Source organism: Mus caroli, unplaced genomic scaffold, assembly GCF_978045245.1.
Source record: "Mus caroli unplaced genomic scaffold, Mus_caroli_1 scaffold_7, whole genome shotgun sequence".
Classification (NCBI taxonomy): domain Eukaryota; kingdom Metazoa; phylum Chordata; class Mammalia; order Rodentia; family Muridae; genus Mus; species Mus caroli.
In genome coordinates, this window is record NW_028227262.1 from 54882854 (window position 1) to 54901663 (window position 18810).

An 18810-nucleotide genomic window follows, 5' to 3' on the forward strand; every position below is an offset into this window, starting at 1 on the left:
TTTATAAGATGCAGAAATAAATACATGCCCTCATCAACACAGTTCAGATTATGAGAGGTAGCTACTGAAAGGAACAGCTGTTTCCTCTCTCACTGTCTCTGCAGCCACCCTCTGGAAAGTGCCCAGTGTTGAGTTTAGTATTCCTCCAACAGTTGAGCTGTTAGAATATAAGCTTACAAAGCATGGGCTTTCGTTCTCTGCTCTTGGGGGAAATGCAGCAATAGTGACTTATTATTCCGTGACTCGTTTGTGTCACTTGAGTGCACATTGCTAGCGTTCCTTGTGGCAAGTGCCTGCCGTCTAACCATTCCTGCCATTTGCAGTTACAGAGCCAGACCTGCTCCTGAGGGCACAACCGCTGTGCTCAGACCCGTTGTCCCCCCTGTGTAGGCTCCTTGTTTTCCCCCCTTATTTTATTTTATTTTATTCAACTCGTTGCAATCCATGCTATCACAAATTATCTTAAAATATATAGATTTTTTTTCCCCAAGGAACATAGTCAATAAGGACAAAAACACAGACTTTGACTAGATCATTTTCGAAAGCATTTATGGGCTTTTAAATGGCAGATTTTCAAATAGTGGTTCAAGATGTCTTGCTGTTTAAGATTAGTATGTTTCCTGCTATTTTGAGAGCTAGAAGTCTTTAGGAGACGGTATCAATACACAGTGTAAAACCAGAAACTCAGATTCCCTTCGGGGATAGGTATCCTGGCTAGTCTGGTGGCTATTGGCAGCTGTTCTTCACATTTAAAAGAAAATAATATTGAAATCAGTCCCACAGTCTCAGTAGTGCCATCCACACCCCCATGTGGGTGTATCTGTACATGTTTGCATGCAGGTGTGTGTGTATAGTTGTGTGTGCAGGTGGAAGCCAGAAGTGGACTTTGGGCATCTTTTCTATTCTCTCCCCGTCTTATTTTTTTGAGATGTAGTCTCTCTTTGAACATGGAGCTCCTGGGTTGGTTAAACTGGCTGGCCAGCAAGCTCTGATCCACTACCCATTCTTATATTGGAATTACAGACTAGAATTTCTTCTGCTCCTGGCTTTTATGTGGATGCTAGGGGTCTGAACCTAGATCCTCATGTGTCCATGGCAAACACCACATCCCCTGAGCCGTTTCCTGGACCCAGGAACCACTTTCCAATAGCCACTTAGTGCAAGGGCCTACATGTTAGGCAGCACCAAAATGAAGCATTATTGCTATAACAGAAGGTTCTGTTGGACGAGCCTAGTTTAGAATGGGAGAGGATATGAACTGTTGTCATTCAAATATTTTCTATGGCTGTGGAAGGGTTACTTTCCCTGCCTGAATCTCAGGCTCTTCACCAGCAAAGGGAATATAATATTAATCCAACTTCTTTGGGTTTTTTGTGCAAATTAAATATACTGTTGATTAAATGTGCAATGCCTTTCTATATGTAAACATCTAGGAGCTAGAAGCGGTTGTTTCCCCCAGTGTTTGATAGTCTCCTTTTCTCAAAGAAGAGAAACACTGTGTTTATGCGCTTAAAGCTAATAACTGGAAGATATTGCTGGCCTGGTTTCCAGCTCGGCAAACAGAAGGTAGCATTTTAGGCTGCAGAAAACCCGAGTTTGTTAGCCTGGTATATTTTTATGTGTCTTCCTAACATGATAGAATTTGTTTTACTTCTCTTCTTTCAGGAAGTAACCCTTCTGGCTTTGTTAGAAGCACGGTTTGTAATAATTGTACCCACCCCAGATGGCTCCCGAAATCCCTTTGAAATGCCATCTGTCAGGCGTGTGTCCAGCCAGCAGCCTGTCATTCTGTTACAAGAAAAGAAGAGGCGGAGCCCCTCCCTATGGCCTTTTCCCCAGCATCCTCTCTGAATGGATCCTGGGAAGTTGGCCCAGGTCCAGAGTGGGTTGCTCAGAGCATCCCTGGGAGTCACCCTCTTGGTAGCCTATAGTGAGGACAGGTTTCGCCTGGGTAATAAGCCCTGTGAGTCCAGTGGGTGGAGAGGCACCCGCCTTCCTACCTCCTCCCTGCAGCTCAGAAGCAGTTTGAAGCAGATTTGTTTTCTTGGGAAGACAGTGTCTCTAGCAGCTTCATTTTTCCTGTAAAATGTAATTTTTGAAGTTCCGTATTACTTCCAATCCTTTCAGGAAATTAAGACCCAGGGGTGACTGGTTGTCTTTAAAGTAAATCTGGCAAATTGGATGAAAAAAAGAATTGGCAAATATGAACCAGATTGGACGGAGGGAGAGGAGACTCTGGTCCTGGAAGACCTGAGACACTCGAGGATGCTTGTTAGGTTTTATTTTTTCCTCATCTTTTTTTTTTTTTTCTTTGCATGGACTTTGTGGATGCAGGCTGAGTGTGAGTTTACCCCAAGAACAAACTTGAAGCGGATCCTTTTGCAGCATGTCCTGAGAGACTCTATCCCTGCCCCACGCTGGGGCAGGGTGGCATTGGCTAGTATAGCGCCTTACAAGTTGCTGACTAGACAACTTTTTTCTCTTGGCTTCAGGACCTCCTGCTCAACTGTATTGTAGTCTTCCTCCCATCCCTAGAATGGAAAGTAGAAGGGTTTCCTGTCCAGCCAGTGCTTCTTGGTTTCTTCTCCTACAGATTCTCCTTGGATTGTCTTTCTTAGAGGGCTCCACCATCAGATGTCCCTGGCTTGCTAACTGAGCCCTCCAGATGTCTCAGTCTCCATTTGACCTTCAGATGTTCCTCCTCTGCACCAAAGGGTCTAATCTCAAATTTAACACAACTAAGGCGAACTTTTTGACCCCCAAGAGGGAGCTCTTGGAACAATTTATTCCATGATTTCAGTTTTTATAAACAACATTGCTCATTTGTCCAGGTTAAAAATGTTTTTAAGTCTTCATTCTCTCTTACATAGCAAGCACATCTGATCCACCAGCAAGTTACTTTATGTTTGTCTTTAAAATGCAGACAGAGTAATTCTAACCTTCCTGGTAGGAGAGAGGATTTTAAAGAGAGGCACTTGTATTATCAGACTATTGAAACAATGCCCTCCACCCCACCCCACCCCCACCAAAAAAAAAACCAAAAAAAACAAAACCACTAAAGAGCCCCTGAAAACCTCATGCTGAGGGAAGGAACAATTGACATCCTAGTGCCAGCCAAACTTACCTCCCCCAAGGGTTCCACAGTCCTGACTACTTACTTTGTAAGACAGACTGAAGGTGGCCAGTGTGGCTCCACTGAACCATGTTCTTTCTCTGCTCTGCTTGGCTCCTTGTCTCTTTGATACATGGAGGATGGTTGGTTAAATGGGCTTGTTGGAGCTTCCAAACTCAGGTTTTGACCCTGAGAATTTTAGTAACAGTATAACAGGATGAGTTGTATGTCCTCATTTCCGTATTTCATGTTCATGTATATTGCTGTTTTGCTTGCATGTGTGTCTGTGAAGCCTGTACAGGAGGTACACACACAGACCAGATGAGGGCATCAATCCCCTTGAATTGGAGTTACGGCCAGTTGTGAGTGGCCACCCTGCAGGTGCTGAGAATCAATTCTGGATCCTCAGGAAGAGCAGACATTACTCTTATCCATTGAGCCATCTCTGCAGCCCTGCGTTATATACTGTGAATAGTCTGTGCTATGGACCATGCTATAGTGACTTAAGGTTTGTGTGTTTTGTAGTAGATATTGACTGCTGCTTACCACCGGCACCTTCCTGATCTCTGGTTCACTCAGTCTTGGCCACTGTGACTGCCCATGACTCACCATCTTGCTTTTCTTGCACCCTCCCTCCCTCCCTCCCTCCCTCCCTCCCTCCCTCCCTCCCTCCCTCCCTTCCCCTCCCCCCTCTCTACTCAAAGATCTTTTAGAAGTAAATGTTGACCCAAGGCCCTTAGGAGTATAAAATGTAAAACATTTCTTCTGGCCCCATCATGAATGAAGCTTCTTGCTTTGATTTTCAACTGATTCCCATCTTTTTGTTATAGCCCAGTGGCCATTCCCCTGCATGCCAAGCCATACCCACACCAAAGCTTCCAGGAGGCTTGCCCCCCCCCCCCTGCCTTTGACACTTTCTTGACACCTTGCATGAGCCAGGCTTTTCCTGGTGCCTAACCCCAACTTGGCTCTGCACTCCTCAGCTTGCCCCCTTCCTCCACATTCCGTCTTGTAGCCTGCATGGCACTACGATGCTTTCCAGGACATTCTTTTTACCTAAAAATAATACTCTGTGCTTGTTTGCATATGTGCATATGTTCTGTCTCACAGTAAAATGGCCAGTTTTCGTTATGGCAAAAACCTTGCCTTATTTACCAATGCTTTCTCTGCTTCCATCCTCACTTGGCATGCACTGGGACCTCAGAAAAATACTAAGTAATTGATACAAACAATGTCATCTATATACACACATACATGCATACGTATTTGTATAATTGCAAGATGTTAGAGTAGAATCCGAAGCATAAGAATGTCAAAACTCATTTAATAAAAACAATGCCAGGTAACAGCGATTGGCTTCAAGTGTTATCTCAGTAGACGTGTTCAGCAAACCTGTACTGTAAGAACTATTGTTAATCCTGTCTTGCCACAAGGACATTCAAAAGTAATAGAAACTAAGGACATGCCTGAGACCATGAGTAGAGAGCCAGATTGAGGATTTTGTCCTTCTCATCCAAGCCTCTGATCTCCAGTGGTATACGCTCTACTATTCTGTGAAAAAAAAAATGAAGCTATCTTGTAAGATATTTGGATTTAAGGCATTTTAAAATTGTATAACACTAAGAAATGGAGCAAAGCCTGAGCAAAGTACGAAGCAATTCTTGAGGGTTTTGACCTGAGGAAATTATAGCTACACAGTATATGCATGTCGACACCCATCTTATACACAGGTACCAGATGCCACACAGCACTCAGGGTATTAGAACCACTGCCCACATATAGTTGCTGATGTAATTGCTTTACAATGACAAGGAGCGTGTTCTGGGAAAAAGGCAAAGCCCTGCTTATTATACTGGTGAACTTTAAATCACCGCCATCGATGATGCTGTGTAAACTCAGCTCTTGAGTTTCATCCCCTAGCTGTAGGCTTGTAAGGTTGACACAGGATCAGAAATCATATTGTCTGGCTCTGTTTTCTTCCTCGTAACATTAATCAGGTTCCCAGTACATACTGTGTGATTGCATCTTTATTTTCCCTTTTGGAGTATCTGTGAACCACGTTCCCCTTGTGGCTTCCTTTCTTTGGTTGACACTGTGTTGAAATGTGATAGATAGCTCTACAGTTCGGAGCCTGGACAGAATGTCTTAAATTCTCTCAGTGGCACATGTCATTTCCTAAGAGAAATGGATACATTGATTAGCTGTTGAAAGTGTGAACAGATTAATTCAGGGGGAATTTTCCTTTCATACACGGTGTCCTTTCTCTGTCCTCGGAGCTCATGGGTGTCCACATTTTACGGAGCATAATAATTACCTGGAGAGAAGCAGCATTTTAATCCCTAGTTGATGTCCAAGCACAGATTGGGCAGTCGCGTCTCTACAGTGCTGAGCCTGTACAATGGTGTCATTTTCTTCAAAGCCTTGTTACACTGGAATTTGCCAGATGTATTGAGAGCAAGGATTTTAAGGCCTGTGATAACAATACAACCCCTTAGGCCCTGAGCTCAAGGTAGATAATTTTGTGGCATTTACTAGAGTCTTAAAAGCAGATAATTGTGAGCATTGCCTGTGTGGCATTGAATTTAATATTTTTTATTTGCTTCTGCATTAAAAACAAAATAAAACAAAACAAATGCTAAAGGTGTCTATGGATTAGCTGTGTTCCCTTTCCCCTGCAGGAGGGAAGGGCAATGGAATTGGGATGCTTTTCTATTAAGAAGCTGCTTTTCCTGGGTTTGAGTTCTAGGCAGGCCAACTTACAGAGCAGGTTTGTTTAATTACTTAGGTTGGAACTCCCTGTTCAAAGGGACTAATGGTATCCTGGGCCTTTGTCTTTTCTGCTGCAGGCACAACCCGGTCTCCCAGAGAAGGAGAAGTGCCTGGCGTGGATTACAGCTTTCTGACTGTGAAGGAGTTCTTGGACCTCGAGCAGAGCGGGACCCTGTTGGAAGTCGGCACCTATGAAGGTGAGCTCTCCAGCTGCCCTGGGGCATTCCTAGTGCCTGCAGTGGTCCAGGCAGAGCGTTTAGACTCTGGGAGAGTCTAAAGAAGGAAGAAGAGATTAACTTACCTAAATATGGTTCATGCCAATAAGACATGGGAAAGCTTGAAGACTCTCTTTGCAAATACTTTTTCTCTTTTACCATTTAAGCTTAAGGACATACATGTTGTGGTTTGATGTGGATACACATACTATTTCACTGAATCATAGGTTGTCACTGCTGGACTTCTAGGAATTGTTTTTATCTTGAGGAAATGGAATTCCATTTTTACCAGGAGGTGGTTTTGCCTGGAAGTGTGTTTACACAGATCATAAAGAAATATCACAGTTTCCTGTGGCAGAATGCTGCCTGGCTGGTTGGAATTCAGTGTGACGGGCAATGTGACTGCTGACTGGAACTCCTGGTTTGGTTTGGTTTGTTTGGTTTTGGTTTTGATTATATTTTTAAGTTGATTTGTGTATTAGCATGCATGCATTTACACACCTGTGTGTGTGTTCATAGCTTCTTGTTTTACAAAGAGGACCATGTGTGCTGCATGCTTTTGATGCCTTTTTCTTCTGTTTCTTGTTCTGTCTTATTAGGTTCTTGCCATTCAGTAATAGAGAACATCTTGTTATCCTTTCTCAAATCCCTGTGTGATTCTTCATATGATTGTGCCATCATTTATTTACTTTTCTTCCTCTGGGTAAAATTTTGGGTTGTTTTAATTTTTTTGAAGATTTATTTTTACCATATTTGTAATTTTTGCTCTCTCAGAGTATAAACATTAGCTGCAGTGATAGTGTAAGTTTCTGTAAGTGAAATTCCTATGTCAAAACCTGGGAGGGGAAAAATTACATTTCCTTACTTGTTTGGGGATTGCATTATAAATTATCTAACTAGTTCTTTATGTGTGAGTGTTTTCATACCTAAATTTTATAATTTTTTTGACATCTTGTAGTTATGTTTACAGGGTACAGTTTCATATTTCATACATATGTAAGGATCAGATCAGGACATATACTTGGAACTCCAAGACTGTAGGGCTACTGAAACCAGAGGTCATGAGTTCAACCCTAGGCTGGACCACAAGTGATACTCATCATTTCAAATACTGATCTTTTGTGTTAGGTATATTTAGAATCCTTCCTACTGGCTGTTTTGAACTGTGTAATTAGTGACAGCCACAGTCATTCTATCATGCTACATGTAGTAAATTGGAAGTTCTTCTACTTAGCTAACTGCATCTATGCTACTGCTAACTGTCCTCTCCGTTTCACATACTCCTCTCAGCCTCTGGTTGCTGCTATTCTCCTCTGCCCTCTCCTCTTCTGTTACACAGCTAGTGAGTCTCGCACATGCAAGTAAGAACATGAGGTATCTGTCTTTCTGTGCCTGACTTACTCACCTAGCCTCACTGCATTCATGCTCATTCGTGTTGATGCCAATGATTGAAGAGAAAGACTTCATATACTCCTGGTAGGTCTTTGCTTTTGTTTTTGAGACAAGTCTCATGTAGGCCTGGCTAGCATGATGCTCAGTATGTAGCTGAGGATGACCTTGAACTTAATCCTTCTGCCTCCACCTCTCCAGTGCTGAGGTTACTGGCATACCGGGCAAACATGTTATCAACTGAGCTACATCCCCAGCCCCAGTTTTTAATGACTTTTCATTGGGGGAATATTAGTACGTTGTCTATAGAAATTGTGTTTTCTTTAGGGTTGATGCCTTGTTCTGACCTTTGTGAACAATAATAAACATGGGAGTAAGGATGTGTTTTACATACCAATTTCTCTTTGGACATCATATACATATATACTCAGGAGAGGCATTGCCGGATTATATGGTTTCGTTTCTAGATTTCTAAGGAATTTCTGGGTTGTTTTCGTACTGGACATACAACGTCTATCTTGGTTACAGCCACTCTGCCTGGACTGAGACAATACCTTGCTATGGTGTTGATTTAGTTCTGATGATGACTGATCCACGGGGATATTTTTATCCCCTGGTTGACCATGTAAATGTCTTTAAAGTGTTACATTTTCTGGAACAATATTGTAGCTTGATCATTCTTTGGGGTACTGTTATTTGAAACTGAATAGTATAATATAATACAATTAACTAGATTAAATTTCTAATTTATTCATAATCTCTAACTCTTAAAATTTATGTGTATTGGGTAATCACAAAGAAATTTAAAACATTAAGATTAAAAAGCAAAGGTAAATAAAAAAGATGATTATTGACCTGCCTCCGCCCCAACCTGCCTGAGGACTGTGTGCCCATTCCCTAGCCCCCTTTCCAGGTAGGGGCTCAAGGCTGGTGCTGCCAAATCTACTCATGCTTGTGACTCACTCTCCAGTTACTCCTCTCCAGGGAGGTACCTTACACTCTCATGACCTACTCTACCTGTTCCCCAAAGCTTCCTGAGTGCTGCCCGTCCCATTCCTAGTTACCATTCTCCTAGTAGGGACCCAAGACTCCACTAAAACTCCACTTATCCCCCTTCCCTGCCTGAAGATCATATCTTGTGTTGTGTTGGTCCTCGGGCCCCACCCTTACAGGCTTACACTGTCAATTCCACACTATCTCTTGATGCCTAACAGGTAGTCCTATGCATTGTAGTCCTGAGGATTGTAGGAATCCTCTCCCCGACCCTCCCTCCCCCACCTTCCTGTCTCGTCTCATCTCGTCTCATCTCGTCTCGTCTCGTCTCGTCTCTTCTCTTCTCTCTCTCTCTCTCTCTCTCTCTCTCTCTCTCTCCCTCCCTCTCTCTTCCTCCCTCCCTCCCTCCCTCCCTCTAGCTCTATCTTTTTTTTGGGGGGGGCAGGTTTTTACTCTATAGGTCTGTCTTGAAACTCCTTCTACAGACCAGGCTGGTTTTAAACTAAATGAGATCTACCTGCTTCTGCCTCCTGAGTGCTGGGATTAAAGGTGTGCCTGGCTATTACACATTTTTAAATCTGTGACATTGGTTGTATACACCATCAGAAACCAAACTAATTACTAATTAAAATATGACAAGGTGATGTCATATGGAATTCTTTCTTGTTTGTTGGTTCTTTCTTTCTTTCTTTCTTTTATTTATTTAATATATTCGAGTAGCTGTCTTCAGACACAACAGAATCTGTTACAGATGGTTGTGAGCCACCATGTGGTTGCTGGGATTTGAACTCAGGACCTCTAAGAAGAGCAGTCAGTGCTCTTAGCTGCTGAGCCATCTCTCCAGCCCCTGTTTGTTTGTTCTTTTATTGAAACACAAATGTTTTCGTACAGTATGTGCTAATCATGGTTTCCCTTTCCTCAACTTCTCCAAGATTCCCCTCTAAATACTGAGTACTGTGTGCCCCATTCCTACTTACCCTTTTCTTGGTAGGGATTCAAGACTCCACTACAACTCCACTTAACCCCCTTCCCTGCCTGAAGATCATGTGTCTTGTGTTGCCCCCCAGGCCCTACTATCTCCTGTACTCAAATACTTCCCCTAAGCCTAAACTGAACTGGGATTATTCTAATGCCCCATTGATCATCAACACTGAATTGCCCCAAGACTATCCTGATACTGATCAATGTTCTGCTGATCTACAGCCCTACAGGTTGCAAAGCGATAAACAGAGATATAAAACAACAATTCAACAAAGAAAAGACATATATATATATATATATATATATATATATATATATATATGTATATGTATATATGAATGAAGAGACCTTACCAAAGACCTAACTCTAGAGACCTAGGTCTCATCACCAAAACACAAACAATATGAATAACCAACACAATAGTTCACCACCAAAAATTAGTAGTCCTGTAACAATATTTCCAAGAGAAGTAACTTAGATAATGTTTAAGACAAAGATTTCAAAATGATAACAAAATAATTTAAAAACTGAAAGAAGATCTAAATAAATACTGAAATGGGGATAGAGAAAACACAATGGAATGAAATAATGAATGCAATTCATAATGTGTAAATAGAATTTTAAAAAGAGATGAAAGCTCAGAAGATATACTGAAATAAAACTCAAAGGGAAACAAGAAATTCAGAGAAAAGACTCCTCAATAGATTTGATCAAGGTAAAGTAAGAATTGAGGTCTTAAGACGCCCCAGAAGAATTGGATCACTTAGTCAAAGAATGTGTGAAAGAATAGTAACAACAAAGATAATGAACACAATATACAAGGAACTCTAGGAAAATATAAAAAGTGAATGTACTCAGGAATAACATGTATAAAGGAAATACCCAGGTCAAAGACCCATTGTCAACGAAATCAAAGAAGAAAACTTTCCTAATCTAAGGAAGGAGATGCCTGTCAAAATAAGAGGCATACAGAGCAACAAATAGACACAACCAGAAAGAAACATCTCCACATAACAGTCCAAATAGTAAATGTACACAACAAAGAAAGGGTATGGAGGAGGAAGAGGAAGGGGAAGGAGTGGGGAGGAAGAGGAGGAGGAGGAGATTTCAATATTTCAGTAGAGACTGAAAACCTGAAGCACTTGGATAAGTTATGAAAGACCAGAGATACCAGTCTAGGCTACTATACCCAGCAAATTACCAATTATACCAAAGGAAAAAGAAAATTTTTTTCCATGATTAATACAGATTTATAGAATTTATGACTGCTAAGCCAGCTGTACAATGGAGATGGAAAGAGATTTAAACATGCCCAAGAATCAGAATCAAGCTTAACTTTATTTGAGTAGAACACTAATTAATAGATATCTAATAAGATACCATAAAGTAACAGGAATTAATAGATATTGTTCAATAATAGCTCTTAGTGGTCTCAATTCCCCAGTAAAGAAACACAGACTAACAAATTTGATTATAAAATAGGATCCTTTTTTTTTTTTTTTTTTTTTTTTTTTTTTGCTGCCTACAGGAAATACTCCCCACAATTGATGATAGACACTACCTTAAGATGAAATGATGGGAAAAGATATTAAATTATAAACAAGAGGAGTGGTTATTCTAATATCTGAGGAAATTGACTTCAAATTAAAACTATTCAGAAGGGATAAAGAAGAATACTTCATACTCATTAAAGTATTAATCCACTAACAGTATTACAGTCTAACCATTTATGCACCAAATATAGGAGCATTCAATTTCATAAGAGAATTACTATTAGATCTAAAACTACAGATTGTGTCAAACATGGTGATGGTGGGTGGTTTCAGTACCCCACTTACCAATAGACCATCATTAAATAAGGGGGGAGGTTTAAAAGCCTATATTGAGAAACTCTGGAGTTAAAGAACATAATAAATCAGTATCAGGACTTGACGCATGTCTTAACAAATATAGAACAATTGAAACCACACTCTGCAGTCTGTCTGATCATAAGGGGATAAAGCCAGATTTCACCAGCAATAGAAACTAGAGAAAGTACACAGACTCCTGGAAACTGAACAGTACACTACTGTATGACAGTTAGGTCAGAGGAGTGATCAAGAAGGAGAAGAAGGAAAATGGGAACACAGCACACCAAAATTTGTGGAATATAGTGAAGACAGCCCTAAGAGAAAAGCTCAAACTACTAACTATGTGGCCTTGAAGACCTTGGGGAAAACATAACAAACAAAACCCTAAAGCAGTAGGCAGGGGTGTGCTCGTGTGTTTTTTGTCTGCTTGACTAAGCTAGGGTCATTTGGGAAGAGGGGACCTCAACTAAGAAAATGCCCCTTATCAGATTAGCTTGTAGGCAAGTCTATGGGGGCATTTTCCTTATTAATGATCTACATGGGTGGGCCGAGTCATCTGTGGGTGGTGCTATCCCTGGGCAGGTGGTCCTGCATTGTATAAGAAAGCCAACACAGCAAGCCTTAGAGAGCAACCCAGTAAGGGGTGTCCCTCAGTGGTTTCTGCCTCAGTTCCTGCCCCCAGTTTGTGGGCCTTGAGCACTTGCCCTGACTTTCCTTCGTGATAGACAATAAGCTATAAGATGAAGAAAGTACTTTTATCTTCATGTTGATTTTGATCATGTTTTTATCACAGCAATAAAAAAAAATCAAACTAAGACAAAAAGAATGAAAGTCGGGACTGAAATTAAGGAGATGGAGAAAACAACACAAAAAATAAAACAAAAAGCTGGCTTTTTAAGAAGATAGCAAGTTTGGCAGTTTGCTAGCCTATTAACCATTAGGGAAAAAGATTATTCAAATTAATAAAATTAGTGATGTAATCACTACAGATGCTTAAGAAGTTTAGAGAATCATAAAACAGACTTTAGAAGTTTGTGTCCCCGCCCCTCAGACTGAAAAGCTAAAAGAAATGGATGAGAACAATGTATGGCCTACCAAAGGTATATCAAGATTTGATAAAAAATGAAAATGTGATATATTTACTCAATGAAATATTAGCTTTTAAGAAAAGTGAAATTGGGAAATCCATAGGTAAATAGACAGAGCTGGAAACAATCACTCCGAGTGCAGTAGCCCAGAAAGAAACATCATATATTTTCTATCATTTGTGCATGTTACTTTTGAATCTTCAGATATGTTTGCTTTGTTTGGAATATCCATAGATGTCAGGAAATTAATAAAGGGCAATTATAAGAGCTTTCAAGGGAAGAGAACTAGAACAAACTCAGTGATATAAAGGGCTAAAGAGTGATAATGGGTCAGGAAGAGTTAACATGAGGTTGGGTATAATAGAACAGGGTAGAGGAAGGAGCCAGAGAGAGATAAATAATACTAATGTTGTTCCAAGAAAATTCATATGGAGACCTACCACTATAGAAGCTTCCTAAAATATATACACCCACATATATGAAAAGAATGGAATTACCCTGGAGCGAGGTAACAGTGCCCCTACATACCATAGACTAACAAATAAAAAGTTCAATGCTTAGAATGGGTTACCTGTTTTGAAGGTTTGGGCCAGTTAGGTTACATAGATGACCAAACATTGCAAGTTATAGCCAGTGATATTGGGTACCCTCTAGAACTTGATGATAAAACTGTATTGGAGGACAAACATATATCCTTGAGTCAAAGAATGTGTGGGAAAAACTTCCCTAGAGGAGGAAAGGAATCATCAGTCTTACCCGTACCCTGATAGCCAGAGTAACAACTGGCTTGGAAAAACATGCCAGGGCAATAGTGACATGAACATTATGGGAGTAACCAACCACATTCTAACTGGATTTAAGTCCCACCTCCCAAGATGAAACCCATACGGATAGATCATAGGCAGAACCTACTACTAGTCTTTTGCTAAACAGACTTTCCATTATGCCCATAGATTAATATATTTCTCAACCCTCATTAGAGAACCTCCTGTTTGTAGTAGACGGTTGTTAATACAGACATCCACAAGTGGTCTTGGTGCACAGAATAAGAGACAGCAGAATGCTCACTCCTAAAATAGAAAGCTCAGGAATCATTGTAGGAGAGCAAGCTGAAGGATTGTAAATACCGGTAATAGCGGATTTCTACGCAGAAACAGTGTTTTCTGGATACAGCAGGGCACTTGCACATACAAACTCACAGTGATTGTTCCAGCATACATATACGACCTGCACAAGCTCAAGTCAGATAAAATCTCAGACAGGAGAAGGGAGTAGAGCAGAGCTTCCCTTGCTAAAGAGCAACTGCTGGAGAATAAACAGATTTAAGAGTGTTACCCCTGGTAGACGGACAGGCCCAGTGGAAGGTCTCCATCTAAGGATAGTTTTGCAGTACAAACGAGACTCAGTGGATTTTTAAAATTGAGGTGTGTTGAGTGTGTAGGGAGATGGAGGATGAGTAAGGGAGGAGCTGATGTATGGGGTAAATAAGATCAAAATGGGGTAAATAAGATGAATTCTCAAAGAACTCATCACTTTCTAGAAAGGTGAATTGCTGTATTAAGGGCGGTGTGGATTTTATGTAGTGATATCAATGTTATGGATAGAGACTAAAAGTCAAGCAAAGATCATAACCCTCGAGAGGGAAGCTTTGTTTTGATATTCTTTGGAAGGAAAGGGACCATTCCCTTGCTACCTATTGTTCATTTCTAAATATTGAATATGCCTTTGATAGTTTAGGAGTTATTTGATTGAGGGGTTATGTTTTGTTTAAAACATTCATCTATTTAGCTCAGGCTAGCATGAAACCCATCCTCCCATCTCAGACTCTTAAGGTCCTGGATTACAGGTGTGTGCCACAGTGCCAGTATTTAAGTCTTAATCATTTGCTAGTTGTGAACATAGAAATGCTGTCGTGATGGGGGTTGGGGAGCATGGGGGTGGTATTATTAATTATTTTTGTCTTAGGCTCCTGGAAGGGAATATGTTTGGATAGCTTCTGGGATGTATGGTCTGAGAGTCAATGAAGAATAGAAAGAGGCTGAGAGAGACACAAAGGGCTTAGTGTTTATGTGACTCTAATAGCCCAGTGACTTTTTTTTTGTGGAGCAAGTACAGCCTCTTTGTTTAGTGACTGTCCTCACCTAAAATAATTTATTCTTTAAATATGAGAGCCTTAGTTCCCAAGTGTACATCCTCTACATTCGCATTTTAGAGGCAGAGCTAGAGGAATTGGGGTAAAAGGAAAAACATAGGCTATAGACAGATGTTTAGTACGGGAAAAGAGAAATAAACGTAGTTTATTCGATATTTATGTGACAGATTACACATAGGTAGAGCAGGTTCCTTTTCTTCTTTACTGTCTTCGGTACAGGAATGGCACCAGTGTTGTGACTGAAGCTTCCGAACGGGAATCCCGGGGCTAAATGAAAGGTTTTCATGGCAGCTCTGAGACACTAGGTCTCCCCCAAGCCCACCAGGATAACCCAGATGTAACAGGCAGCTTGCTGGTGCTGCATGCTGACTTCCTTGCCCAGCAGAAGAAGGAAAGTTAGTATTTTCCAGAAAATCCCCGATTGTCTTCTGTTCCTATAAATGCTGCTTGGTTGTTTTGAAATTGAAATCTTCTCATCCGCCAAGTCAGTCCTTGCGACGTTTTATGCATTTCCCGATGCTTGCTCTGCAGCGTTTGACCTTTTACTACCTTAATTTCACACCCGTACGAGAAGGCTCTTCACTTTTTGGAACCAGCTAGAGTTTGACTTTCACAAGCTGAAAGCAAATGGAATTTTTATTAAATACCAGATTTCGCCCTAGGAGTAATGCTACTAGATCCCCAAAGGCCTGTCTCACCTGCCGCCCCCGGACTGTCCCTCCACAGTGGTGGCTGCATCAGGGGCAGGAGGGGAAGGACACTCAGGAACAGGCAGCCTTGCCATTCCACTGCTTGAATCTCAGTTTCCACCCACACTGCGGAGCTGTGTCCCCTTTGACAAGTCACTTTATGCTTGGAGTCTCCATTTCCCCTTTGGTAACTGCAGCCCTTCCTCCCCAGTCTGACTGAATGAGACAGTGATGGGAAAGGCTTAGTGAGAGCCTGACACAGGTCCGATTCCCATTAGCATTCTCTCTTACATGTATACATGGCCTTACCTAAATTGCGGCACAGTATATTCATGACTTCTTCCAGTAAACCAGTGGATCTGCTAGTGAGTCTATGGATTTCCTTCCCAGGCTCCTCCCATTACCATCTGCAATGTCTTCCAGTCTCTCATTACAGAAAGGCAGAGCCTGATTTTACAAGACTTTGGCTTTTACTTCTGGGTCTACCATGCTGTGAACTGAGTACTCTAAAACTACGAGCAGAAACAGCGCTTCTCCTTGAGAACAAAACAGACCACACAGCATAGTCTTCCAATATTTCATTAAAAAATCACTGTATTTGATTGCTTTTGTTCAGGTAAGTGTCCTCAAGAGCTATGTCCCCAAGAGCTACATGAAGGGCTTGTTTTCCTAGCTCATGGTGCTGTGGGGAAATGGTAGAACTGTTACAAGATGGAGTCAGTCGGACTGGAGAGATGGGCTGCTCTTCCAGAGGCCCTGAGTTCAATTCCCAGCAACCACATGGTAGCTAACAACCATCTGTAATGGGATCTGATGCCCTCTTCTGGTCTGTCTGAAGACAGTGACATTGTACTCGCACACATGCAATAAATAAATCTTAAAAAGAAGAAAGATGGAGTCAGTATAGTTAGAAGGCTTTTGGGAAGTTTTACGGCACATGCTCATGAAGTCACTCTTGGGAGCCTGGTTTCTCCCTCCTCTCTGTTTGCTTCTCAGCCACACAATTTGAACAGATTGCTCCGTCAGGAACCTGCACCTCCTTGCTGTCCCAGTGCCAAAACAAGGGAAGAGAGCCATCTGATTTGGCCTAGAACCTCTCAGGCTCTAGTACAAAAGAACAACACAAGGCATCCTGAAAGGGTGCCCGCAGCATACTCTGGAAGTCTACAGCAGCTGCTGTCTCCAGCTGTAAAAGAAGAGCTTGTGGAAAGGTCAGGAGAACTGCTCTGAGACAGCAGCAGAGCCCAGACATCAGCACCCAAGGACAACCTGAAAGAGGGCTGACTGTACAGAGAGGGTTAGAAAGATGGCTTGTGGCTGGGGAGTGAAGCAGCCAGGCTCAGCTTCCCCAAACCAGTGAGAACCTTGTTCAGTGCACTGTACTCTATATTTTCAACTTCCCATATAGTAGAGTAGCCACTAACCCATTGGGGTTCTTCAGACTGAAGATTTGGATTTATTTTCTAGATTTGCTTTTTGGTTTTTGAATGTTACATGCGTTCATTTGTGCCCAAGTGCAAATTCATGGAGCAGAGCAGGCCATGAGTTACAGGAGGTTGTCAGCCACTTAGTATGGGTGCTTAGAACCGAATGATAGTCTTCTGCAAGAACAGCAATTTTATTATTTCTATATCTTAATTTATTTTTTGTAATAATTTACTTATTTATAATAAAAAATTCTTCAAGGAGAATTAAAAGTCCTCTGCAGGAACAAGTGCTCTTTTGTTATTGTTGTTGTTGTTTTAAAGATTTATTTACTTAATGTATAGGCGTACAGAAGAGGGCATCAGACCCCATTACAGATGGTTGTGAGCCACCACGTGGTTGCTGAGAATTGAACTCAGTACCTCTGGAAGAGCAGTGAGTGCTTTTAACTGCTGAGCTATCTCTCCAGCTCCAGAACAAGTGCTTTTAACGCTTAGCTGTCTCTCAAGCCCCAGAATAGGTGAAGTTTATGGTGATATTTTCTTCTTTTTTTAATCTCTTCTTTCAGAGTTTCCTATAATCTATTTTGATCATACCCAGTACTTACCCTCAACTCTTCCCAGGCCAATACCACCCTCCCTACCACACAAGTTTGTGTCCATTCCCCAACCCCTAAGTTCCTGAAGTACCAATTTGTACTGCCCTAATCATTTGGGATGTGTGTTCTTCCACTGGAGACTAGTAAACTTAACTAGTAGCTCCTCTCTTAAAGTAGGCTCTCCCTCTCAACAGCTAACAAATGTCAGCTGGTCCACAGTTAGGATTCGGACCTTGTGCCTAACTCCCCTCTCCATGCTAGCATTTGCTCTGGCTTGGGTTTGCACAGGTTTTGTACATGACCTTGCACCTCCTGTGAACTCATACATTGGAGCTAGAGAGATGGCTCAATGGTTAAGAGCAATCACTATTCTTATAGAGATCCTGAGTTAAGTTTCCAGCATCTGTGTTGTGCAGCTCACAATGGCCCGTGACTCCAGTTCTAGGGAGATCTGATGTCTTTGATCCTTTTGGGCATAGACAGACAGACAGACAGACACACACACACAAAATATTAAAAAGAATAACTGATAATTTTTTAAAGTTGAATTTTTAAATTAATCATGCAGCTGCTGGCCACTGTATTTATTTCATTATCATTTTGAATAAAATCTTCAGGGAGAATTAAAAGTCCCATAGAAGAACCCCTTTCTCCTCAGTTGCCAATTTTTTATAGCAAAGACAGCTTGAGCTGAATTTGGCCCCCCAGAATCCTTGTCAAGCTTAATGCAGTAACATAAATCCACATAAACGCTGGACACTGTAGTGTGTGCATCAGTGAGAGGGAAGACAAAGATGAGAGAACCGGTGGAGGAAGCTTGTGGGCTAGCTAACCCAGAGTATACAGTGGTGACTACAATAGAGACCCTGTTTCAAAACAAGCTGGAAGGCAAGGACTAACAACCACACATGCATAGTCATGGGCCATAGGATACATGGTCATGAACTTACTTTTATATGCATGTAGACACACACCCACACCCACACACCCCACAGAACCTACTTATGTATTTTATCTGGCAGTTGGTGTTGTGGTTAGCTGTGACCTGCATAGGTGATAGTAGTGATGAGTAAGTTGAATCCAGAGATATGCGTGTAACCAAAGAGTTGGGTTTGGTGGTGTATTATTCATTATGAGAAGGAAAGAAGAGATAAGTGACGCTCATCCTCCTATGACAAATCCTAGCCACTTTTCTTTATATGTCTATCTCTAAATCTATATCACCCATAGCTACTTCATCTATATCTGTGGTGTTAACATGCGCTAAGATAGTAAACACTGAGTGGCTGTGGTATCCAGAGAGGAGGCAAGGGGAGCACGATTTTTAGCTTAGCCTGGATTACATAGTAAAACCCTGTCTCAAAAGAATGAAAGAGGTGCTATATTTTAACCAGGATAGGGAGTGGGCAAGGACTTCATCCTGGAACTGTCCCCTCACCAGCTGTAACTATTGACTGACAGCTGCTGATGCTCCCAACAGAGTAGAGCCCTGAAAGCTCCTTCTTATAAGGCACAGAAGTTAATTAGTGGAGTGTGTCAGCTTTGCATT

At 41.5% G+C, this 18810-nt stretch overlaps 1 protein-coding gene across 25 annotated transcripts in view; it reads left to right on the forward strand.

The window, feature by feature from the left end:
* The window catches only part of Magi1 (membrane associated guanylate kinase, WW and PDZ domain containing 1), a 623637-nt gene that overhangs the window by 482140 nt on the left and 122687 nt on the right, over nt 1–18810 (forward strand). For all 25 annotated transcript variants that reach the window (XM_085840252.1, XM_085840254.1, XM_085840269.1 and 22 more), the window contains exon 3: nt 5959–6078. In XM_085840252.1, the coding sequence (XP_085696378.1) occupies nt 5959–6078 (120 nt within the window). The remainder of the gene's footprint in view (nt 1–5958; nt 6079–18810) is intronic.